The sequence below is a fragment of the Vidua chalybeata genome, assembly GCF_026979565.1.
Source record: "Vidua chalybeata isolate OUT-0048 chromosome 3 unlocalized genomic scaffold, bVidCha1 merged haplotype SUPER_3_unloc_1, whole genome shotgun sequence".
Classification (NCBI taxonomy): domain Eukaryota; kingdom Metazoa; phylum Chordata; class Aves; order Passeriformes; family Viduidae; genus Vidua; species Vidua chalybeata.
This window is the reverse complement of record NW_026530281.1, coordinates 3,079-28,714: the sequence shown is the minus strand read 5'-3', so window position 1 is coordinate 28,714 and position 25,636 is coordinate 3,079. Positions and strand designations below refer to the sequence as shown.

Here is a 25,636-nt window from a genome sequence, read left to right as displayed (position 1 = left end):
TGGGAAAATGGGAAAAAGCCGCGAGGTTTGGGCTGGGGAAATTTGTACTGGGGGAAAAATCAGGATCGAAGGTTGGGGTTGAAGTTTGGGATCGAAATTTGGGATTGAAGTTTGGGGTCAAAGTTTGGGATCAAAGTTTGGGGTCCAAATTAGGGGTTGAAGTTTGGGGTTAAAGTTTGGGATCGAATTTCAGGGTCAAAGTTTGGGATTAAAATTTTGGGTCAAAGTTTGGGGTCAAAGTTTGGGATTGAAATTTAGGGTTGAAGTTTGAGAGTAAAGTTTGGGATTAAAATTTGGGGTCAAATTTTGGGGTCAAAGTTTGGGATCGAAATTTGTGGTCAAAGTTTGGGGTCAAAATTAGGGGTTGAAGTTTGGGGTCAAAATTTGGGATCAAATTTCAGGGTCAAAATTTGGGATTAAAATTTTGGGTCAAAGTTTGGGAAAAAATGGGGCTGGAAGTTTGGGGTGAAAGTTTGGGGTCAAAGTTTGGGATCGAAATTTGTGGTCAATGTTTGGGGTCAAAGTTTGGGATCAAATTTCAGGGTCAAAATTTGGGATTAAAATTTGGGGTCAATTTTTGGGGTCAAAGTTTGGGAAAAAATGGGGATGGAAATTTGGGGTGAAAGTTTGGGGTCGAAGTTTGGGGTCAAAATTTGGGGTTGAAGTTTGGGGTCAAAGTTTGGGATTGAAATTTAGGGTTGAAGTTTGAGAGTAAAGTTTGGGATTAAAATTTGGGGTCGAAGTTTGGGGTCAAATTTTGGGGTGAAAGTTTGGGATTGAAATTTGGGGTCAAATTTTGGGGTCAAAATTTGGGATTAAAATTTTGGGTCAAAGTTTGAGGTCAAAGTTTGGGAAAAAATGGGGATGGAAGTTTGGGGTGAAAGTTTGGGGACAAAATTTAGGGTCGAAGTTTGGGATTAACGTTTGGGATCAAAATTAGGGATTGAAGTTTGTGGTCAAAATTTGGGATCAAAGTTTGGGGTCAAAATTAGGGGTTGAAGTTTGGGGTTAAAGTTTGGGATTGAATTTCAGGGTCAAAATTTGGGATTAAAATTTTGTGTCAAAGTTTGGGAAAAAATGGGGCTGGAAGTTTGGGGTGAAAGTTTGGGGTGAAAGTTTGGGGTCGAAATTTGAGGTTGAAGTTTGGGGTCGAAATTTGGGGTCAAAGTTTTGGATTGAAATTTAGGATTGGAGTTTGAGAGTAAAGTTTGGGATTAAAATTAGGGATTGAAGTTTGGGGTCAAGTTTTGGGGTCAAAGTTTGGGATCGAAATTTGTTGTCAGTGTTTGGGGTCAAAGTTTGGGATTGAATTTCAGGGTCAAAATTTGGGATTAAAATTTGGGGTCAATTTTTGGGGTCAAAGTTTGGGAAAAAATGGGGATGGAAGTTTGGGGTGAAAGTTTGGGGTTGAAGTTTGAGGTCAAAATTTGAGGTTGAAGTTTGGGGTCAAAGTTTGGGATTGAAATTTAGGGTTGAAGTTTGAGAGTAAAGTTTGGGATCAAAGTTTGGGATTAAAATTTGGGGTCGAAGTTTGGGGTCAAAGTTTGGGATCAAAGTTTGGGGTTAAGGTTTGGGGTCAAAGATTGGGGTCAAAGTTTGGGGTCAAAATTTGGGATCAGATTTTGATAGCAAAGTTTGGGGTCAATGATTGGGATCAAAGTTTGGGGTCAAAGATTGGGATCAAAGTTTGGGGTCAAAGTTTGTGATCAAAGTTTGGGAACAAAAATCGAGATCAAAGTTTGGGATCGAAGTTTGGGGTCAAAGATTGGGAAAAAATGGGGATCAAATTCTGGGGTTAAGGTTTGGGGTCAAATTTTGAGAGCAAAGATTGGGATCGAAGTTTGGGATCAAATTTTGGGGACGAAGTTTGGGAAAAAATAGTGGTCAAAGTTTGGGGTTAAAGTTTGGGATTAAAATTTGGGGTCGAAGTTTGGGGTCAAATTTTGGGATCAAAGTTTGGGGTTAAGGTTTGGGGTCAAAGATTGAGGTCAAAGTTTGGGGTCAAAATTTGGGATCAAATTTTGATAGCAAAGTTTGGGATCAAATTTTGGGGTCAAAGATTGGGATCAAAATTCGGGGTCAAAGTTTGGGATCAAAGTTTGGGGTCAAAGTTTGGGATCAAAGATTGGGAAAAAATCGAGATCAAATTTTGGGATCAATGTTTGGGGTCAAAGATTGGGAAAAAATGGGGATCAAATTCTGGGGTTAAGGTTTGGGGTCAAATTTTGAGAGCAAAGTTTGGGGTCGAAGTTTGGGATCAAATTTTGGGGACGAAGTTTGGGAAAAAATGGGGATCAAATTCTGGGGCTAAGGTTTGGGGTCAAATTTTGAGAGCAAAGATTGGGATCGAAGTTTGGGATCAAATTTTGGGGACAAAGTTTGGGTTCAAAGATTGGGATCGAAGTTTGGGAATTGTCCCCCAGTTTTTCCAGCTGCTGGAAAATCCATTCAGCCCAAAAATTGCAACATTTGGAAGGAATTTGGGAATTTTTGTCCCAAAAAAAAACGGCCCTAAAAACTCTCGTGGTATTGAAAATGCAAAATTTTCTCCCCAAAATTGGCCCTAAAATCTCTCTTGGTTTTCAAATTTCACATTTTTGTCCCCAAATCGACCCTAAAATCTCTCTTGGTTTTTCAAAATTCAAATTTTTTGGGAATTTTCAATCCAAAAATTGGCCCTAAAAATTCTTGTAGTTTTCAAAATCCAAATTTTTGGGCATTTTTGTCCCTAAAATGGCTCTAAAAATTCAATTTTGGTTTTGAAAACTCAAATTTTTGGCAATTTTTGTCCCAAAATTGGCCCTAAAAATTCTCTTGGTTTTCAAAATTCAAATTTGTGTCCCCAAATCGACCCTAAAATCTCTCTTGGTTTGCAAAATTCAAATTTTTGGGAATTTTCAATCCAAAAATTGGCCCTAAAAATTCTTGTAGTTTTCAAAATTCAAATTTTTGGGCATTTTTGTCCCTAAAATGGCTCTAAAAATTCAATTTTGGTTTTGAAAACTCAAATTTTTGGCAATTTTTGTCCCAAAATTGGCCCTAAAAATTCTCTTGGTTTTCAAAATTCAAATTTTTGTCCCCAAATCGACCCTAAAATCTCTCTTGGTTTGCAAAATTCAAAATTTTGGGGAATTTTCAATCCAAAAATTGGCCCTAAAAATTCTTGTGGTTTGCAAAATTCAAATTTTTTGGCAATTTTTGTCCCAAAATTGGCCCTAAAAATTCAATTTTGGTTTTGAAAACTCAAATTTTTGGCAATTTTTGTCCCAAAATTGGCCCTAAAAATTCTCTTGGTTTTGAAAATTCACATTTTTGTCCCCAAAATCAGCCCTAAAACCTCTCTTGGTTTTCAAAATTCAAATTTTGGGGAATTTTCAATCCAAAAATTGGCCCTAAAAATTCTTGTGGTTTGCAAAATTCAAATTTTTTGGCAATTTTTGTCCCAAAATTGGCCCTAAAAATTCAATTTTGGTTTTGAAAATTCAAATTTTTTGGCAATTTTTTTCCCAAAATTGGCCCTTAAAATTCTCTTGGTTTTGAAAATTCACATTTTTGTCCCCAAAATCGGTCCCAAAACCTCTCTTGGTTTTCAAAATTCAAATTTTTGGGGAATTTTTGTCTCAAAATCGACCCTAAAACCTCTCGTGGTTTGCAAAATTCAAAATTTTGGGGAATTTTCAATCCAAAAATTGGCCCTAAAACCTCTCTTGGTTTTCAAATTTCACATTTTTGTCCCCAAATCGACCCTAAAATCTCTCTTGGTTTTCAAAATTCAAATTTTTGGGAATTTTCAATCCAAAAATTGGCCCTAAAAATTCTTGTAGTTTTCAAAATTCAAATTTTTTGGGAATTTTTTCCCCAAAATTGGCCCTAAAAACTCTCTTGGTTTTACAAAATTCAAATTTTTGGGAATTTTCAATCAAAAAATGTCCCTAAAAATTCTTGTAAGTTTTCAAAAATCAATTTTTGGGGAATTTTCATCCCAAAATCGACCCTAAAATCTCTCTTGGTTTTCAAAATTCAAATTTTGGGGAATTTTCAACCCAAACATTGGCCCTAAAAATTCTTGTAGTTTTCAAAATCCAAATTTTTGGGCATTTTTGTCCCCAAAATGGCTCTAAAAATTCAAGTTTGGTTTTGAAAATTCAAATTTTTGTCCCCAAAATCGGTCCCAAAACCTCTCTTGGTTTGCAAAATTCAAAATTTTGGGGAATTTTCAATCCAAAAATTGGCCCTAAAAATTCTTGTGGTTTTCAAAATCCAAATTTTTGGGGATTTTCCCACTCTTTGCTTACAGGACGCGAGGAATTTGCATTTTTAGGGTTTTTTGGGGTTTTTTTTATTTTTATTTTTCCCGGTCCAAACGGCCCCAAAAGTTCAGCCCAGCCCCATTTTTGGGGGATTTTTGGGAAAATCGGGAAAATCTTTGGTCCCAAAGCGGCGGCGGAAGCCGAGGAGAAAATTTCCACTTTTCCCAAGGCCACGGGGGTGAAAAACGGGGAAAATGGGAATTTTTAAAATTCAAACTCCCAAATTCCTGAGGGAATTCCCAAATTTCTGAGGGGGAAATCCCAAACTCCTGAGGGAATTCTCGAAATTCTGAGGAGGAAATCCCAAATTTCTGAGGGAATTCCCAGATTTCTGAGGCAGAAATTCCAAATTTCTGAGGGGGAAATCCCAAATTTCTGAAGGAATTCCCGAATTCCTGAGGCAGAAATCCCAAATTTCTGAGGGGGAATTCCCAAATTTCTCAGGCAGAATTCCCAAATTTCTGAGGGGATTCCTGGATTTATGAGGGAATTCCCAGATTTCTGAGGCAGAAATCCCAAATTTTTGAGTGGGAAATCCCAAATTTCTGAAGGAATTCCCGAATTCCTGAGGCAGAAATCCCAAATTTCTGAAGGAAATCCCAAATTTCTGAGGGGGAATTCCCAAATTTCTCAGGCGGAAATCCCAAATTCCTGAGGGGGAAATCCCAAATTCCTGAGGCAGAAATCCCAAATTTCTGAAGGAATTCCCAAATTTCTGAGGAAATTCCCAGATTTCTCAGGCAGAAACCCCAAATTCCGGAGGGAATTCCCAAATTTCTGAAGGAATTCCTGGGTTTATGAGGGAATCCCCAAATTTCTGAGGGATGAGGGAATTCCCAGAATTCTGAGGGGGAAATCCCAAATTTCTGAGGGGGAAATCCTAAATTCCAGAGGGAATTCCCAAATTTCTGACGGATGAGGGAATTTCCAAATTCCTGAGGGAATTCCTGGAATTCTGAGGGGGAAATACTGAATTTCTGAGGGAATTCCTGGATATATGAAGGAATTCCCAAATTTCTGAGGGAAATCCCAAATTTCTGAGGAAATGCCCAGATTTCTGAGGGGGAAACCCCAAATTCCGGAGGGAATTCCCAAATTTCTGAAGAAATTCCTGGGTTTATGAGGGAATCCCCAAATTTCTGAGGGATGAGGGAATTCCCAGAATTCTGAGGGGGAATTCCCAAATTTCTGAAGGAATTCCCAGATTTATGAGGGAATCCCCAAATTTCTGAGGGATGAGGGAATTCACAAATTTGTGAGGGAATTCCCAAATTTCTGAGGGAATTCCTGGATTTATGAGGGAATTCCCAAATTTCTGAGGCAGAAATCCCAAATTTCTGAGGAAATTCCCAAATTTCTGAGGGGGAATTCCCAGAATTCTGAGGGGGAATTCCCAGAATTCTGAGGGGGAAATCCCAAATTCCTGAGTGATGAGGGAATTCCCAAATTCCTGAGGGAATTCCGAGGGGGAAATACTGAATTTCTGAAGGAATTCCCAGATTTCTGAGGCGGAAATCCCAAATTTCTGAGGGAATTCCCAGATTTCTGAGGCAGAAATCCCATATTTTTGAGGGGGAAATCCCAAATTTCTGAAGGAATTCCCGAATTCCTGAGGCAGAAATCCCAAATTCCTGAGAGAATTCCCAAATTTCTGAGAGAATACCCAGATTTCTGAGGAAATTCCCAGATTTCTGAGGGAATACACAGATTTCTGAGGGGGAAATCCCAAATTCCGGAGGGAATTCCCAAATTTCTGGAGGGGGAAATCCCAAATTTCTGAGGGAAATCCTGGTTTTATGAGGAAATTCCCAGATTTCTGAGGGATGATGGAATTTCCAGAATTCTGAGGGGGAAATCCCAAATTTCTGAGCAAATTCCTGGATTTCTGAGGGAATTTCCAAATTTCTGAGCAAATTCCCGGATTTCTGAGGGAATTTCCAAATTTCTGAGGGAATTCCTGGATATATGAGCGAATTCCCAAATTTCTGAGGGAATTCCCAGATTCCTGAGGGAATTCCCAGATTTCTGAGGGCATTTTGGGTGGGAAAAGGGAAATATGGCGGTGGAATTCAGTCCCTGCTGGTAGCAATGAGGAAATTCCCAAATTTCTGAGGAAATTCCCAAATTCCTGAGGGAATTCCCAGATTTCTGTTGAGAATTCCCAAATTCCTGAAGGAATTCCCAAATTTCTGAGGGAATTCCCGGATTCCTGAGGGAATTCCAGGCGGGAAAAGGGGCGGATGGGGTCGGAATTCAGTCCCTGCTGGTAGCAATGAGGAAATTCCCAAATTTCTGAGGGAATTCCTGGATTTATGAGCGAATTCCCAAATTTCTGAGGAAATTCCCAGATTTCTGAGGGCATTCCCAAATTTCTGAGGGAATTCCTAGATTTCTGAGGGAATTCCAAAATTTCTGAAGGAATTCCCAGATTTCTGAGGGCATTTTGGGTGGGAAAAGGGAAATATGGTGGTGGAATTCAGTCCCTGCTGGTAGCAATGAGGAAATTCCTGAATTTCTGAGGGAATTCCCAGATTTCTGAGGGAATTTTGGGGGGGAAAAGGGGAGGATGGTGTCGGAATTCAGTCCCTGCTGGTAGCAGTGAGGAAATTCCCAGATTTCTGAGGGAATTCCCAGATTTCTGAGGGAATTCCCAAATTTCTGAGGGAATTCCCAAATTCCTGAGGGAATTCCCAGATTTCTGTTGAGAATTCCCAAATTCCTGAAGGAATTCCCAAATTTCTGAGGGAATTCCCAAATTCCTGAGGGAATTTTGGGTGGGAAAAGGGAAATATGGCGGTGGAATTCAGTCCCTGCTGGTAGCAATGAGGAAATTCCCAAATTTCTGAGGAAATTCCCAAATTCCTGAGGGAATTCCCAGATTTCTGTTGAGAATTCCCAAATTCCTGAAGGAATTCCCAAATTTCTGAGGGAATTCCCCGATTTCTGAGGGCATTTTGGGCGGGAGAAGGGAATTATGGCGGTGGAATTCAGTCCCTGCTGGTAGCAATGAGGAAATTCCCAGATTTCTGAGGGAACTCCCAGATTTCTGAGGGAATTCCCAAATTCCTGAGGGAATTCCCGGATTCCTGAGGGAATTCCAGGCGGGAAAAGGGGAGGACGGCGTCGGAATTCAGTCCAGGAAGCGCTGGCAGGCCTTCTTCCAGCGGCACGCCGTGCACCACTGCTCCCGGTGCTCGATGCCGTAAACCTTGCGGCATTTCTTGGCTTCGCCGCGGATTTTTCTGGGGAGAAGGGGAAAGGATTTGGGATTTCCCGGTGAGGGAATTTTTGGGGGGATTTCGGGGTTTTTTTTTGGGGTCTCACCTGGTGCCGAGGGAGGCGCGGGGCGGGGAGGCCACGAGGAGCTGGGGCTGCAGCGATGGCGGCGGCCGAGGCGGCGGCTGAGGGTCGCCGAGGCTGAGGGAGCGGCTCCGCGCCTGAGCCGGGCACGGCACGGGAAAACGGGGAAAAAAGGGGGGAAAAGGGGGAAAAATGGGAGAAAAAGGGGAAAAAGGGGGAGAGAAAGGTCAAAGTGAGGGGTTTTGAGGGCAAAAGTGTGTTTGGCTGGGAATGGCGGGAAGGGGGGGGGAAGGGCGGGAAAAAAGGGTGGGAAAAAGAGGGGGGAAAAAAGGGGGGAAAAAGAGGGGGAAAAGAGGAAAAAGGGAGGAAAAAAGAAAAAAAAAGAGGGAAAAAGGACAAGGAAAACAAGGAAAAGGACAAGAGAAAACAAGGAAAAAAAGGGGGAAAGGGGTGGGAAAAGGGATGGGAAAAGGGATGGGCTGAGGGTCACCGAGGCTGAGGGAGCGGCTCCACGCCTGAGGGGGGCACAGGATGGAATGGGGAAAAAAGGGGAAAAAATGGGAAAAATGGGGAGAAAAAGGGGAAAAAGGGGAAAAAGGGGAAAAAAGGGGAAAAAAGGGGAAAAAGGGGAGAGAAAGGTCAAAGTGAGGGGTTTTGAGGGGTCTGTTGTGAGGGCAAAAGTGTGCTTGGCTGGGAATGGCGGGAAGGGGGGGGGAAGGGCGGGAAAAAAGGGCAGGAAAAAGAGGGGGGGAAAAGGGGGGGAAAAGAGAGGGAAAAGAGGAAAAAGGGAGGAAAAAAGAAAAAAAGGAGGGAAAAAGGACAAGGAAAACAAGGAAAAGGACAAGAGAAAACAAGGAAAAAAGGGGGAAAGGGGTGGGAAAAGGGATGGGAAAAGGGATGGGAAAAGGGATGGGAAAAGGGATGGGCTGAGGGTCGCCGAGGCTGAGGGAGCGGCTCCGCGCCTGAGCCGGGCAAGGCATGGAACGGGGAAAAAAGGGGGAAAAAAGGGGAGAAAAAGGAGAAAAAAGGGGAAAAAAGGGGAAAAAGGGGAGAGAAAGGTCAAAGTGAGGGGTTTTGAGGGCAAAAGTGTGTTTGGCTGGGAATGGCGGGAGGGGGGGGGAAGGGCGGGAAAAAAGGGCAGGAAAAAGAGGGGGGGAAAAGGGGGGGGAAAAGAGGGGGAAAAGAGGAAAAAGGGAGGAAAAAAAAGGAGGGAAAAAGGACAAGGAAAAACAAGGAAAAGGACAAGAGAAAACAAGGAAAAAAGGGGGAAAGGGGTGGGAAAAGGGATGGGAAAAGGGATGGGAAAAGGGATGGGAAAAGGGATGGGCTGAGGGTCGCCGAGGCTGAGGGAGCGGCTCCGCGCCTGAGCCGGGCAAGGCATGGAACGGGGAAAAAAGGGGAAAAACGGGAGAAAAATGGGAGAAAAAGGGAAAAAAAGGGGGAAAAAGGGGGAAAAAGGGGAGAGGAAGGTCAAAGTGAGGATTTTGAGGGCAAAAGTGTGTTTGGCTGGGAATGGCGGGAAGAGGGGGGAAAGGGCGGGAAAAAAGGGCGGGAAAAAGAGGGGGGAAAAAAGGGGGGGAAAGAGGAGGAAAAGAGGAAAAAGGGAGGAAAAAAGAAAAAAAGGAGGGGAAAAGGACAAGGAAAAACAAGGAAAAGGACAAGAGAAAACAAGGAAAAAAAGGGGGAAAGGGGTGGGAAAAGGGATGGGAAAAGGGATGGGCTGAGGGTCACCGAGGCTGAGGGAGCGGCTCCACGCCTGAGGGGGGCACAGGATGGAACGGGGAAAAAAGGGGAAAAAATGGGAAAAATGGGAGAAAAAGGGGAAAAAGGGGAAAAAGGGGAGAGAAAGGTCAAAGTGAGGGGTTTTGAGGGGTCTGTTGTGAGGGCAAAAGTGTGCTCGGCTGGGAATGGCGGGAAGGGGGGAAAAAGGGTGGGGAAAAAGGGCGGGAAAAAAAGGGGGAAAAGAGGAAAAAGGGAGGAAAAAAGGAGGAAAAAAGAAAAAATGGAGGGGAAAAGGACAGAGAAAACAGGATGGGAAAAGGGAGGGGAAAAAGGAAAAAAGGATGGAAATGGAGGGGATGAGGAGGGGAAAAGGAGGCAAAAAGGAGGAAATTGAGGGGAAGAGGAGGGAAATTGAGGGGAAAAGGAGGGGAAAAGGAAGGAAAAAGGACTGAGAAAAAAAGGAAAAAAGGGGAAGGAATGGGAAAAGGGAGGGGAAAAAGGGAGGGAAAAAAGGGAGGGGGAAAGATGGGGAAAAGAGGAAAAAAGGAGGAAAAAAGAAAAAAAAGGAGATAAAAGGACGAGGAAAAACAAGGAATAGACAAGAGAAAACAAAGAAAAAAGGGGGGAAGGGATGGGAAAAGGAGGAGAAAAGGAGGAAAATTGAGGGGAAAGAAGGAAAAAAGGAAGGGAAAAGGGATGGGAAAAGGTGGGGAAATAAAGGTGGGGGAAAAGGAAGGGGAAAATGAGGGAACAAAGAAGGGAAAAAGGACTGAGGAAAAAAGGAAAATGGGGGAGAGGATAGGAAAAGGGAGGGGACAAAGGGCAGGAAAAAAGGAGGGGAAAAATGGAGGGAAAAAGGATTGATGGAAAAAAGGAAAAATGGGGGAAGGGATGAAAAATGGGATGAGGAAAAAAAGAGGGAAAAAGAAAAAAGGAGGGAAAAAGGACAGAGAAACCAAGGGAAAAAGGGGGGAAGGAATGGGAAAAGGGAGGGAAAAAAGAAGGGGAAAAGGAGGGAAAAAGAAGGATAAAAGGAGGGAAATTGAGGGGAAGAAGGAGGGGAAATGAGGGAAAAGGGATGGAAAAAGGACAGAAAAAGGATAAAGCAGGGAAGGGATGGAAAAAAGGGGACAAAGGAAGGGAAAAGGAGGAGAAAAAGAAGAAGAGAGAAAAAGAAGGGGACAGGAGGGGAAAAGGAGGGAAAGGAAGGGAAAAAAGGAGGGAAAAAGGAGAGAGAAAACAAGGAAATATGGGAGGAAGGGATGGGAAAAAAGAGGGAAAAAGAAGGAAAAGTGATGGGGAAGAAAGAGGGGAAAAGGACGGAAACTGAGGGAAAAAGGAGAAAAAGGAGGGGAAAAGAAGGGGGAAGGAGGGAAAAGGAGGAAAAAAGGAGGAAAAAAGAGGAAAAAAGGAGGAAAAAAGAGGAAAAAGGAGGAAAAAGGAAAAAAGAGAAAAAAAGAGGGAAAAAGAGGAAAAGGAGGAAAAAGGAGGGAAAAAAGAGGAAAAAGGAGGAGAAAGGAGGCTCTGGCTCATGTAGGGCACAGCTGGCAGAGGTGGCACGGACAGGTGACAGGAGGGGGGAGGTGGTACTCACCGGTGACAGGGACGGCAGGGGGAGGTGGCACTCGAGCAGGGGGAGGTGGCACTCACCGGTGACAGGGACGGTGACAGGGACGGCAGGGGGGAGGTGGCACTCGAGCAGGGGGAGGTGGCACTCACCGGTGACAGGGACGGCAGGGGGAGGTGGCACTCGAGCAGGGGGAGGTGGCACTCGAGCAGGGGGAGGTGGCACTCACCGGTGACAGGGACGGTGACAGGGACGGCAGGGGGGAGGTGGCACTCGAGCAGGGGGAGGTGGCACTCACCGGTGACAGGGACGGTGACAGGGACGGCAGGGGGGAGGTGGCACTCGAGCAGGGGGAGGTGGCACTGACAGGTGACAGGGACGGCAGGGGGGAGGTGGCACTCGAGCAGGGGGAGGTGGCACTGACAGGTGACAGGGACGGCAGGGGGGAGATGGCACTCGAGCAGGGGGAGGTGGCACTCACCGGTGACAGGGATGGCAGTGGGGAGGTGGCACTCGAGCAGGGGGAGGTGGCACTGACAGGTGACAGGGACGGTGACAGGGACGGCAGGGGGGAGGTGGCACTCGAGCAGGGGGAGGTGGCACTCACAGGTGACAGGGACGGTGACAGGGACGGCAGGGGGGAGGTGGCACTCGAGCAGGGGGAGGTGGCACTCACCGGTGACAGGGACAGTGACAGGGACGGCAGGGGGGAGGTGGCACTCGAGCAGGGGGAGGTGGCACTCACCGGGTGACAGGGACGGTGACAGGGACGGCAGTGGGGAGGTGGCACTCGAGCAGGGGGAGGTGGCACTCACCAGTGACAGGGATGGCGGGGGGAGGTGGCACTCGAGCAGGGGGAGGTGGCACTCACCGGTGACAGGGACGGCAGTGGGGAGGTGGCAGCAGCCCAGCTGATGCTGGTGAAGATGTGGGGGGACACCGGGATTTGGATGGAGGGCAGAGCCTGGGAACAGGAACAGGGACAGGGTCAGCTCTGGGAATGTTCCAGTCCCAAGGGAATGTCCCATCCCTGTGGGAATCCTCCATTCCCTGGGGATCCCCCATTCCTTGGGAATCCCCCATTCCATGGGAATCCCCATTCCCTGGGGATCCCCATTCCACAGGAATCCCCCATTCCTTTGGGAATCCCCCATTCCCTGGAAATCCCCCATTCCTGTGGGAATCCTCAATTACTGTGGGAATCCCCCATTCCATGGGAATCCCCCATTCCTTTGGGAATTCCCCATTCCCTAAAAATCCCCCATTCCATGGGAATTCCCCATTCCAGTCCGTGGGAATCCCCCATTCCGTGGGAATCCCCCATTCCATGGGAATCCCCCATTCCTATGGAAATCCCCCATTCCCATGGGAATCCCCCATTCCCTGGGGATCCCCGTGCCCTCCTCCCTGCTGTCACACGGACGGTGGCCCCGGTGTCACCTCTGTGGGGACACGGCCGCGTCTCCACTCCCACACCCCAAAACCCCAAATCCCGCCCGGATTTCTGCTTTTCCACCCATTTAGGGAGGTGTCCTGCCGGTGGCACGGCCACACCCTGGGAGGTGACATCCCCTGGGAGGTGACATTCCCTGGGAGGTGACATTCCCTGGGAGGTGCCATCCCTTGGGGACAAGGACAGGGGGTGCCCACGGTGGGGCCGCAGCTCCGTGTTCCCGAATTTCCTATGCGGGATCTGCAGGCGTGGCACATTCCAGTGGGGACACAGCTGGGAGCCACCCCTGGCAGGGGACACCAGGGGACACCAGGGGACAGGGACACAAATCCCTGAGCCAAGGGACAGGGAGATGGGACAGGGACACAAATCCTGGAATGTCCCCGGGGACATCCCCAGCCATGTCCCTGGGGATGTCCCCAGCCATGTCCCCGGGGACATTCCCAGCCATGTCCCCAGGGATGTCCCCAGCCATGTCCCCAGGGATGTCCCTACAGATGTCCCCATGGATGTCCCCATCTCTATCCCCAACCACATCCCTATGGATGTCCCCATGGATATCCCCAGGGATGTCCTCACGATGTCCCCATGCTGTCCCCAGGGATGTCCCAGCTCTATCCCCAGCTCTGTCCCCACCTCTGTCCCCATGGACGTTCCCAGCTCTGTCCCCATGGATGTCCCCGTGCTGTCCCTACGGATGTCCCCACCATACCCCCCCGATGTCCCCATGGATGTCCCCGTGCTGTCCCCAGGGATGTCCCCAGCCGTGTCCCCATGGGTGTCCCCAGCCACGTCCCCCCGATATCCCCATGGATGTCCCCGTGCTGTCCCCAGGGATGTCCCCAGCCGTGTCCCCACGGATGTCCCCATGTCCCCCCGATATCCCCATGGATGTCCCCGTGCTGACGCCAGGGCTGTCCCCACGGATGTCCCCAGCCATGTCCCCCCAGTATCCCCATGGATGTCCCCGTGCTGTCCCCAGGGATGTCCCCACGGATGTCCCCAGCCATGTCCCCCCAGTATCCCCATGGATGTCCCCGCTGTCCCCAGCTCTGTCCCCAGCCACGTCCCCAATGTCCCCATGGATGTTCCCACTGTCCCCATGAATGCTCCCGTGCTGTCCCCAGGGATGTCCCCAGCCGTGTCCCCCATGTCCCCAGGGATGTCCCCGCTGTCCCCAGGGCTGTCACCTGGTAGGCGTGGTCGGCCTGGATGTGCCAGAAAGAGCCGGGGGCCGAGTGGCTCAGGCCGGGCTGGCCCGGGCCGGGCTGGATGACGATGGGGGCAGAGCAGGACACGGCCCCGATGGCCCCGGTGGCACCGGGGACGGCGGGGACAGCGGTGGCACCGGGGACAGCAGTGACAGCAGGGACAGCGGGTGGTGGCAGCTCCGGGGGTGGCTCCTCAGGCACCCGCAGCTCGGTGTAGTAGAAATCCTCCTCGCGCTCGGAGCCGTCCCTGCCGGACACGGGGACACGGTGACAACAGCACGGGGACACGGGTGACAACAGCACGGGGACACAGGTGACAACACAGGGACACGGGTGACAACAGCACGGGGACACAGGTGACAGCACGGGGACACAGGTGGCAACACAGGGACACAGGTGACAACAGCACGGGGACACGGGTGACAACAGCACGGGGACACGGGTGACAACACAGGGACACGGGTGACAACAGCACGGGGACACAGGTGACAGCACGGGGACACAGGTGGCAACACAGGGACACAGGTGACAACAGCACGGGGACACGGGTGACAACAGCACGGGGACACAGGTGACAACACAGGGACACGGGTGACAACTCGGGGACACGGGTGACATCTCAGGGACACGGGTGACAACTCAGGGACACGGGTGACAACAGCACAGGGACATGGGTGACAACTCAGGGACACGGGTGACAACAGCATGGGGACACGGGTGGCAACAGCATGGGGACACGGGTGACAACACAGGGACACAGGTGACAACAGCACAGGGACACGGGTGACAACACAGGGACACAGGGACACGGATCACAGGGACACAGGGACACGGGTAACAGCAAAGGGACACAGGTGACAACAACACAGGGACACAGGTGACAACAGAGGGATGATGGCTTTGGTGACATGGAAGTGCCCATTCCCCACAGGAATTGGGAATTCCGGAGGGATAAGTCCCATGGATTTGAGGGTTGGGAAGGGATGGGATTTCCTGCAGGAATTGGGAATTCCGGAGGGATAAATCCCATGGATTTGAGGGTTGGGAAGGGATGGGATTTTCCACAGGAATTGGGAATTCCAGAGGGATAAATCCCATGGATTTGAGGGTTGGGAAGGGATGGGATTTCCTGCAGGAATTGGGAATTCCAGAGGGATAAATCCCATGGATTTGAGGGTTGGCAAGGGATGGGATTTTCCACAGGAATTGGGAATTCCAGAGGGATAAATCCCATGGATTTGAGGGTTGGCAAGGGATGGGATTTTCCACAGGAATTGGGAATTCCAGAGGGATAAATCCCATGGATTTGAGGGTTGGCAAGGGATGGGATTTCCTGCAGGAATTGGGAATTCCGGAGGGATAAATCCCACGGATTTTGGGATCAGGAATTTCGGGAATTCTGGGAATTCCGGACCCCCTGCCTTACCCCAGGTGCTGGGTGCGGACGTGGCGCTTGATGCCGACGCCGGAGCGCAGGACTTTGCCGCAGCTGGGCCAGAGGCACTTGAACATCACCTTCGCCGAGTTCTGGGGACAGACAGCGCCGTCACCCCCGCCCGGTGGCACCGTCCCCTCCCCGGTGGCACCCGGGACATCGTCACCCACCTTCCTGCGGCGCGGCGCGGGCTCCTCCGGCGCCGAGGGCTCGGGGTCGGTGTCGAAGCCGTCATCGCTCAGAGGGGACGCGGTGGCACTGCCAGCGCGGTGAGGAGGGGACACGGTGGCAGCGCCAGGGCAGTAAGGAGGGGACGCGGTGGCACTGCCGGGACAGTGAGGCGGGGACGCGGTGGCAGTGCCAGGGCAGTGAGGAGGGGACGCGGTGGCACTGCCGGCGTGGCGAGGAGAGGACGCGGTGGCACCGCCGGGACAGTGAGGCGGGGACGCGGTGGCAGTGCCAGGGCAGTGGGGAGGGGACGCGGTGGCGCTGCCAGGGCGGTGGGGAGGGGACGCGGTGGCGCTGCCAGGGCGGTGGGGAGGGGACGCGGTGGCGCTGCCGGCGCTGCTCCAGTGGCCGCTGGTGGTGCTGCTGCCGCTGTCCGAGACGTCCCCGCTGTCCTTCCAGGGGTCACCGGCTGCCTGCGAGGCTGAGAGAGGGGACACGGTGGCACTGTCACCGAGGGGACACGGTGGCACTGTCACTGAGGGGACACGGGGACAGCTGAACCCCTGAGGGGACGTTAACCTCTGCTGGACCCCAATGAACCCCCACTGGACCCCAATAAACCCCCAATGGACCCCAATAAACCCCCAATGGAGCTCCATGCTGGGACCTTCCCTTGCCTGCCCTGCCGAGCTGCTCTGTGTGTGTGTGTCTGTCTGTCTGTCTGTCTGTGTCTGTATGTCCATGTATCCATGTGAGTGTCTGTGTGTCCGTGTATCTGTGAGTGTCTGTGTGTCCGTGTATCCATTTGTGTGTCTGTGTGTCCTTGTATCCATTTGTGTGTCTGTGTATCTGTGAGTGTCTCTGTGTCCGTGTGTGTGTCTGTGTCTGTGTATCTGTGAGTGTCTGTGTGTCCATGTATCCGTGTGTATGTCTGTGTGTCCGTGTATCTGTGTGTGTCTGTGTGTCCGTGTATCCATTTGTGTGTCTGTGTGTCCGTGTATCCATTTGTGTGTCTGTGTGTCTGTGTATCCATTTGTGTGTCTGTGTGTCTGTGTATCTGTGAGTGTCTGTGTGTCCATGTATCCGTGTGTGTGTCTGTGTGTCTGTGTATCTGTGTGTGTCTGTGTGTCCGTGTATCCATTTGTGTGTCTGTGTGTCCGTGTATCTGTGTGTGTCTGTGTGTCCATGTATCTGTGAGTGTCTGTGTGTCCGTGTATCCGTGTGTTTGTCTGTGTGTCTGTGTATCTGTGAGTGTCTGTGTGTCCATGTATCCGTGTGTGTGTCTGTGTGTCCGTGTATCTGTGTGTGTCTGTGTGTCCGTGTATCCATTTGTGTGTCTGTGTGTCCGTGTATCCATTTGTGTGTCTGTGTGTCCGTGTATCTGTGAGTGTCTGTGTGTCCGTGTATCCATTTGTTTGTCTGTGTGTCCATGTATCCGTGTGTGTGTCTGTGTGTCCGTGTATCTGTGTGTGTCTGTGTGTCTGTGTATCTGTGTGTGTCTGTGTGTCCGTGTATCCATTTGTGTGTCTGTGCGTCCGTGTATCTGTGAGTGTCTGTGTGTCCGTGTATCTTGTGTGTCTGTGTGTCCGTGTATCCATTTGTGTGTCTGTGTGTCCGTGTATCTGTGAGTGTCTGTGTGTCCGTGTGTGTGTCTGTGTGTCCATGTATCTGTGAGTGTCTGTGTGTCCGTGTGTGTGTCTGTGTGTCTGTGTATCTGTGTGTCTGTGTGTCCGTGTATCTGTGTGTGTCTGTGTGTCCGTGTATCCATTTGTGTGTCTGTGTGTCCGTGTATCCATTTGTGTGTCTGTGTGTCCATGTATCTGTGAGTGTCTGTGTGTCCGTGTATCCATTTGTGTGTCTGTGTGTCCATGTATCTGTGAGTGTCTGTGTCTCCGTGTGTGTGTGTCCGTGTATCTGTGTCTGTGTGTCCGTGTATCCATTTTGTGTCTGTGTCTGTGTATCTGTGTCTGTGTGTCCGTGTGTGTGTCCGTGTGTCCGTGTATCTGTGAGTGTCTGTGTGTCCGTGTATCCATTTGTGTGTCCGTGTGTCCATGTATCTGTGAGTGTCTGTGTGTCCGTGTATCCATTTGTGTGTCTGTGTGTCCATGTATCTGTGAGTGTCTGTGTCTCCGTGTGTGTGTGTCCGTGTATCTGTGTCTGTGTGTCCGTGTATCCATTTTTGTGTCTGTGTCTGTGTATCTGTGTCTGTGTGTCCGTGTGTGTGTCCGTGTGTCCGTGTATCTGTGAGTGTCTGTGTGTCCGTGTATCCATTTGTGTGTCCGTGTGTCCGTGTATCTGTGAGTGTCTGTGTGTCCGTGTGTGTGTCCGTGTGTGTGTCTGTCTGTCTCTGTCTGTCTGTCTCTGTCTGTGTGTCTGTCTCTGTGTGTGTGCGCCAGTGCCCTCGTGGCTCCGGCCCGTTGGTGCAGGACGCTCTCGGGGAAGGCTGCGGCCACACCCACCATGGACCACAACAAGTGGCGCCCGAACAGGGGCCTTTGTCCCCTTCCGCCCCTGAACAGCGTCCCCAGCATGGCGGTGACCTCAGTCACCTTCGGGTCAGCCATTAAGGCAACCTCTGAGTTTTCAGGGTGTGCTGAGGGGACAGCGGCCACCTCGCAGAGTCACGGAGTGCAGGGTCGCTGTCCTCCACAGTCCCCCACCGTGGACCGCAACAATCACCGTGGGGACACGGTGGCATTGTCACCGAGGGGACACAGGGACATCTGAACTCCCGAGGAGACACAGTGGCATCGTCACCAAGAGGACACAGGGACATCTGAATCCCCGAGGAGACATGGCAGCGTTGTCACTGAGGGGACACAGGGACATCTGAACCCCTGAGGAGACACGGCAGCATTGTCACCAAGGGGACGTGGTGGCATTGTCACCGAGGGGACACAGGGACATCTGAACCCCTGAGGAGACACGGCAGCATCGTCACCAAGGAGACGTGGTGGCATTGTCACCGAGGGGACACAGGGACATCTGAACCCCTGAGGAGACACGGCAGCATCGTCACCAAGGAGACGTGGTGGCATTGTCACCGAGGAGACACAGGGACATCTGAACCCCTGAGGAGACACGGCAGCATTGTCACCAAGGAGACGTGGTGGCATTGTCAGCTCAGGGACCTGGGGACATCTGAACCCCTCAGGGGACAGGGCGGCATTGTCACCGAGGGGACACGGTGGCATTGTCATCAAGGGGACATCTGAACCCCTCAGTGGACACTGGGCCACTGAACCCCTGAAGGGATACAGGGCCATTGTCACCTCGGGGACAGCTGAACCCCTGAGGGGACACGGTGCCATTGTCACCTCGGGGTGAACCTCTGAGGGGACAGTGCCACTGTCACCTCAGGGACAACCGAACCCCTGAGGGAACACTGTCACACTGGGGACAACTGAACCCCTCTGTGGGGACATCATGCCATTGTCACCCTGGGGACAACTGAACCCTTGAGGGGACATGGGGCCACCATCACCTCGGGGACAAATGAACCCCTCTGCGGGGAGGGGACACGGTGCCATTGTCACCTCAGGGACAGAGGGACAACTGAACCCCTGAGGGGACACTGCCACTGTCACCTTGGGGGCACAGTGCCACTGTCACCTTGGGGACAACTGAACCCCTTAGAGGACACAGTGCCATTGTCACCTCAGGGATAGCTGAACCCCGGAGGGGACACGGTGCCATTGTCACCTCAGGGACAACTGAACCCCTGAGAGGACACAGTGCCACTGTCACCTCAGGGACAACTGAACCCCTGAGAGGACACGGTGCCATTGTCACCTCAGGGACAACTGAACCCCTGAGAGGACACGGTGCCATTGTCACCTCAGGGATAGCTGAACCCCGGAGGGGACACGGTGCCATTGTCACCTCAGGAACAACACAACCCCTGAGGGGACACAGTGCCATTGTCACCTCAGGGACAGAGGGACAACTGAACCCCGGAGGGGACACGGTGCCATTGTCACCTCAGGGACAGAGGGACAACTGAACCCCGGAGGGGACACGGTGTCACATTGTCACCTTGGGGACAAGTGAACCCCTGAGGGGACACGGTGCCATTGTCACCTCGGGGACATCCTCTGAAACCCCGCTTCACTTGGAATTTTGGGGTTTAATCCAGGGGAATTCCCGGAGCAATCCCAAATTTTATCCCAAACTCGATGCCTCTCCCTGTTTATCCCCCTTTTTCCCGGGGCCAGCCCCGGCTTTGTCCCTTTTGTGCCACCCCCGGGTGACACCGGGCGTTTCCCACGGCTCCCGGGGTTATTTTTATCCATCCTGGTATTTTTATCCATCCCGGGAGCCTCTGACTCCTCGGGAATGAAGTGGCTCCCAAAAAAAGCCGTGACAGGGAATTGTCCCCTCCCAGGGGGTGGCACCGAGGGGACACCCAAGCTCTGCCAGGATCCAGAGGGAATGTTCCTCTCTGGAATTCCCTGGGATCAGGGAGCAGCCAGGTGGGATCGGGATTTCTCCCAAACTGTTCCAGGGAAGTTCAGGCTGGATTTTGGGAATAATTCCTTCCCCACTCCCAGAGGAATTCCAAATCCTTGTGCAAGTGACACTTGGGGACACAGATCTGGAATTCCCTGGCAGGTGGGATTGGGATTTTTCACAGGAAATTGCAGGGGAAGTTCAGGTTGGATTTTGGGAACAATTCCTGCCTGGAAAGGGTTGCCAGGGAGCTTTGGAATCCCAATTCCCAAAGGAATTCCAAATCCCCGTGGAAATCCTACTTGGGGACACGGATCTGGAATTCCCTGGCAGGTGGGATCGGGATTTCTCCCAAATTGTTCCAGGAGAGTTCAGGTTGGATTTTGGGAACAATTTCTTCCCCATTCCCGGAGGAATTCCAAATCCCTGTGCAAGTGACACTTGGGGACGCAGATCTGGAATTCCCTGGCAGGTGGGATTGTTCCCAGGAAATTGCCTCAACTTCTTCCAGGAGAAGTTCAGGTTGGACTTGGGGAACAATTCCTGCCTGGAAAGGGCTGCCAGGGAGGTTTGGAATCCCCATTCCTAGAGAATTCCAAATCCCCACAGAAGTCCCACTTGGGGACATGGATCTGGAATTCCCTGGCAGATGGGATCAGGATTTCCTCCAAACTGTTCCAGGGAAGTTCAGGCTGGATTTTGGGAACAATTTCTTCCCTATTCCCGGAGGAATTCCAAATCCCTGTGCAAGTGACACTTGGGGACACAGATCTGGAATTCCCTGGCAGGTGGGATTGGGATTTTTCCCAGGAAAGGGCCTCAAGTTCTTCCAGGAGAAGCGCAGGTTGGATTTTGGGAACAATTTCTTCCCCATTCCCAACAGAATTCCAAATCCTCACGGAAATCCCACTCGGGGACACGGATCTGGAATTCCTTGGCAGGTGGGATCGGGATTTCTCCCCAATTGCTCCAGGGAAGCTCAGGCTGGATTTTGGGAACAATTTCTTCCCCGTTCCCAGAGGAATTCCAAATCCCTGTGCAAGTGACACTCAGGGACATGGATCTGGAATTCGCTGAGAGGAGGAATTTTGGGATTTTTCCCAGGAACGTGCCTCAAGTTCTTCCAGGAGAAGTTCAGGTTGGATTTTGGGAACAATTCCTGCCTGGAAAGGGTTTTCCAAGGAGGTTTGGAATCCCTATTCCTGGAGGAATTCCAAATCCCTGTGGAAGTGACACTCGGGGACACAGATCTGGAATTCCTTGGCAGGTGGGATCGGGATTTCATCCCATTTGCTCCAGGGAAGCTCAGGCTGGATTTTGGGAACAATTTCTTCCCCATTCCCAACGGAATTCCAAATCCTCACAGAAATCCCACTCGGGGACACGGATCTGGAATTCCTTGGCAGGTGGGATCGGGATTTCTCCCCAATTGCTCCAGGGAAGCTCAGGTTGGATTTTGGGAGCAATTTCTTCCCCGTTCCCAGCGGAATTCCAAACCCCCGCGGGGGTCCCACTCGGGGACGCGCATTTTCCCACCCTCAGCAATTCCCAGATTCCACGACCCCGCTGCTGCTCCAGCACCCCCCGGCCCCGCTCTCCCACGGGAAGGGCACATTCCCAGGTTTTTGGGGGGCGGGCCCAGGGGATTTTTTGGGATGCACTCACGGGGGAGGCCGCGCAGGGCGGGGCTGCAGGAGAGGCTGGTCAGCACCATGGCCGCCACCATCTCGTCCATCTCCACGGCCGCGTCGGATCTCCTGCTCCGGGGGACGGGAAAACGTCGGGAACGACCTCTGGAGAGCCCAGATATTCCACCCACCCCCCCACAGCCCCCCACTGGGAAGGAGGGGATGGGGAAAGAAATGGAAAATCCCGTTAATCCTAAATGGAAGCGCCCTACGGATAAGTCCCGGGAAGGAGGAGCCGTCCCTGGAATGATGAGGTGCTCCAGGGTTTGGGATCCAAACTGGGGAAGTCCAGGATTTGGGATCCAAACTGGGGAATATCAGGTGGGAAAACTCTGGGAGATGCCAGGATTTGGGATCCAAACTGGGGAATCTCAGGTGGAAAAAACTCTGGGAGATGCCAGGATTTGGGATCCAAACTGGGGAATCTCAGGTGGAAAAACTCTGGGAGATGCCAGGATTTGGGATCCAAACTGGGCCATCCCAGGATTTGGGATCCAAACTGGGGAATCTCAGGGCTCGGGATCCAAACTGGGCAATCCCAGGATTTGGGATTTAAATTGGAGAATTCCAGGATTCGGGATCCAAACTGGGGAATCCCAGGATTTGGGATCCAAATTGGGATCTCCCAGGATCTGGGATTTAAATTGGACAATCACAGGATTTGGGATCCAAACTGGGGAATCTCAGGTGGAGAAACTCCGGGATTTCCCAGGATTTGGGATTCTAACTGGGGAATCCCAGGATTCGGGATCCAAACTGGGATATCCCAGGCACGGAAACTCTGGGATATACCAGGATGTGGGATCCAAACAGGGCAATCCCAATATTTGGGATCCAAATTGGGATCTCCCAGGATTTGGGATTTAAATTGGAGAATTCCAAGATTTGGGATCTAAATGGGAGAATCCCAGGATTCGGGATCCAAAATGAGGAATCCCAGGCACAGAAACTCTGGGATATCCCAGGATTTGGGATCCAAACTGGGGAATCCCAGTATTTGGGATTTAAATTGGAGAATCACAGGATTTGGGATCCAAATTGGGGAATCTCAGGTGGAGAAACTCCGGGATTTCCCAGGATCTGGGGCTCTAACTGGGGAATCCCAGGATATGGGATCCAAACTGGGGAATCCTAGGCACAGAAACTCTGGGATATCCCAGGATTTGGGATTTAAATTGGGGAATCTCAGGATTTGGGATCCAAACTTGGGAATCCCAGGTGGAGAAACTCTGGGATTTCCCAGGATTTGGGATCCTGGGAAAAGGCACCGACCTTTTGGGAACGTCGATGTTGCTGGACACGGATCTCTCGGGAATGCTGGAAGTGCGCAGGGGTGGGGCTCGGAGCGGGTCCTGCGCCCTCCAGCACGCCGGGAATCCTTGGATCTGCTCATCCAGGGAAGTGACGAGGACCTGGAAAAGGTTTGGGATCGGCTTTGGGGTCACCCGGAACCCGCCGATCCCACGGGATCCTCCTTTGGGATGAAGGATGATCCCATCCTGCAGGGCTTGGATTTCACATTCCCAAGTTGATCCCAAAAAATCTGCCCTCCCCACCCCCAGCAATCCCAAATCCAGGGATTTCCCGACCCTCTAAGCTTTGGGATTTCCACCCTCAGCAATTCCCAGATTGGACAAACCCGGGAATTCCGGCAATTCCCAGCCCCAGGGCCCAACGGAAGAGCACATTCCCAGATTCTTGGGGCGTATCCATGAATTTTTCAGGAACCCGCTGATCCCATGGGATCCTCGTTTGGGATGAAGGCTGATCCTCTCCTTGGATTTCAGATTCCTACGGAAATCTTAATCCTAACCCAGCCCATCCCAAAAAAATCTGCTCTCCCCACCCCCAGCAATCCCAAATCCAGGGATTCCCCGGGATTCCAAATGGATTTTTCCCCCATGGATTTGGGTGTTCCCAGGACTCCCGAAGTGATTCCATGTGGATAAAAGGATTAAAGCCTGGATGGAAAAAGGATCCCACACTCCAGGAAGGGGAAGGAGCTGTGCAACCCCCCCCCGCTCCATCCCAAATTCCCAAATTCCCTCCTGATGGGGAATTTTCCAGCCCTGTTCATGGAAAAGTCTCCCCGACACGGGAAAATCCCTCCCTGGAATCGTCACCCCCCGGGATCCCATCCCGGCCGGTCCCACAGCGGGATCGGGATTTGGAGGAATCAGCACGAGGATCCCAAAAACGGGATTGAGGCGTTTCCATGGATCTCAAGGATCCAGAACCTCGGATTGGGATGGGGGAGATTGAATTCCTTTGGGACTGGGAGATTTGATTCCCTTGGGACTGGGATTGGGAGACTGAATTCCCTTGGGACTGAAATGTGCGGGATCTGATTCCTTTGGGATTGGAATGTGGGGGATTTGAATCCTTTGGGATTGGAATGTGGGGGATTTGAATCCTTTGGGATTGGGAGATTTTATTCCTTTGGGATTGGAATGTGAGCGATTTGATTCCTTTGGGATTGGGATTGGGAGATCGAATTCCCTTGGGATTGGAATTGGGAGATTTGATTCCCTCAGGACCAAAACAAGGGAACTTTAATTCCTTTGGGATTGGAATGTGGGGGATTGAATTCCCTCAGGATTGGAATTGGGAGATGGAATTCCTTTGGGACTGGGAGATTTGATTCCCTTGGGACTGGCATTGGGAGACTGAATTCCCTTGGGATTGGAATGTGGGGGATTTGAATCCTTTGGGATTGGAATTGGGAGATTTTATTCCTTTGGGATTGGAATGTGAGCGATTTGATTCCTTTGGGATTGGAATGTGGGGGATTTGAATCCTTTGGGATTGGAATGTGGGGGATTTGATTCCTTTGGGATTGGGAGATTTTATTCCTTTGGGATTGGAATGTGAGTGATTTGATTCCTTTGGGATTGGGATTGGGAGATCAAATTCCCTTGGGATTGGAATTGGGAGGTTTGATTCCTTGGTAATTGGCATGTGGGGGATTTGATTCCCTTGGGATTGGGAGATTTCATTCCCTTGGGATTGGAAATGGGAGATTTGATTCCCTTGGGACCGAAATGTGGAAACTTTAATTGGGCGATTTGATTTCTTTGGGATTGAAATGTGGGGGATTTGATTTCCTCAAGACTGGAACTGGGAGATTGAATTCCCTCGGGATTGGAATGTGGGAACTTTAATTCCTTTGGGATTGGGATGGAAAACCAGGAGCAGCTCCTGGACGGGAATTCCACTGGATGTTCCCAACGCACCCTCAGCAGGACGGAAGCGCTGAGTGACCCACTTTGGACTCTTTTTTCTGGGAAAAAAAAACCCACTTTTCCCTGGAATTTGGGATTCCTCGGAATGAAATGGATTTTGGGATTCCCCCAAAAACCCCTGAGAGCCGCAGATCCCCCAGGGAATTTTTCCCTTTGGGAAAATCCCTGGAATCTTTTCCCCCACCACGTCCCCAGGAGGTACCTGCTGCCCGTGGAGCTGCCGGAGACTTCCGGGATTCGGGAATCCGGGATTGGGGGATCCGGGACCGGGGGATCCAGGATTGGGGGATCCGGGACTGGGGGATCCGGGCGTTCCGTCCTCGAGCGGGGAAAATTCCGGAATCTGGGAGGCCGCCAGGATCCCGTCGGGAACGGCCACGCGGGTGCCCAGCAGGGAGCGCTTCCCCAGGCGGCGCGAGAGGACGGTGGCCATGACGGACGCGCTGGGGACAGACGGACAGACGGACGCGGGGGTGGCACCCGGAGCTGGCACTGGGGATGGGGCAGACGGACGGACGGACACGGGGATGGCACTGGGGATGTGGGGACAGACAGACGGACACGGGGGTGGGAGCTGGCACTGGGGACAGACGGACACGAGGGTGGCACCAGGGACATGGGGACAGACAGACGGACATGGGGGTGGCACTGGGGACAGGGGGACAGACAGACGGACATGGGGGTGGCACTGGGGATGTGGGGACAGACAGACGGACATGGGGGTGGCACCCGGAGCTGGCACTGGGGACGGGGGGACAGACAGACGGACACGAGGGTGGCACTGGGGACATCGGGACAGACAGACGGACATGGGGGTGGGAGCTGGCACTGGGGACAGACGGACACGAGGGTGGCACCAGGGACATGGGGACAGACAGACGGACACGGGGGTGGCACCAGGGACACAGGGACAGACAGACGGACACGGGGGTGGCACTGGGGACATCGGGACAGACAGATGGACATGGGGGTGGCACTGGGGATGTGGGGACAGACAGACGGACACGGAGGTGGTAGCTGGCACTAGGGACAGACAGATGGACACGGGGGTGGCACCAGGGACATGGGGACAGACAGACGGACACGGGGGT

The 25,636-nt window shown here is 51.4% G+C and overlaps 2 protein-coding genes across 2 annotated transcripts; both read right to left on the bottom strand.

Annotated features, from left to right (window-relative positions):
* Positions 1-6: 6 nt before the first annotated feature.
* LOC128782577 (uncharacterized) lies at positions 7-7,272 on the bottom strand. The gene is made up of 2 exons (XM_053932982.1): positions 3,994-7,272; positions 7-3,932 (listed from the first exon to the last, which is right to left on the bottom strand). The coding sequence occupies exon 1, from the start codon at positions 6,670-6,672 to the stop codon at positions 5,428-5,430; it is 1,245 nt and encodes a 414-aa protein (XP_053788957.1). The 5' UTR covers positions 6,673-7,272; the 3' UTR covers positions 7-3,932; positions 3,994-5,427.
* Positions 7,273-7,390: 118 nt separating this feature from the next.
* On the bottom strand, positions 7,391-24,978 carry LOC128782578 (zinc finger protein 395-like). Its single transcript, XM_053932983.1, has 10 exons — positions 24,748-24,978; positions 22,576-22,715; positions 21,281-21,372; positions 15,521-15,647; positions 15,169-15,274; positions 14,990-15,090; positions 13,543-13,810; positions 11,771-11,863; positions 7,635-7,747; positions 7,391-7,552 (listed from the first exon to the last, which is right to left on the bottom strand). The coding sequence occupies exons 1-10, from the start codon at positions 24,976-24,978 to the stop codon at positions 7,441-7,443; spliced, it is 1,383 nt and encodes a 460-aa protein (XP_053788958.1). The 3' UTR covers positions 7,391-7,440.
* Positions 24,979-25,636: the final 658 nt, after the last annotated feature.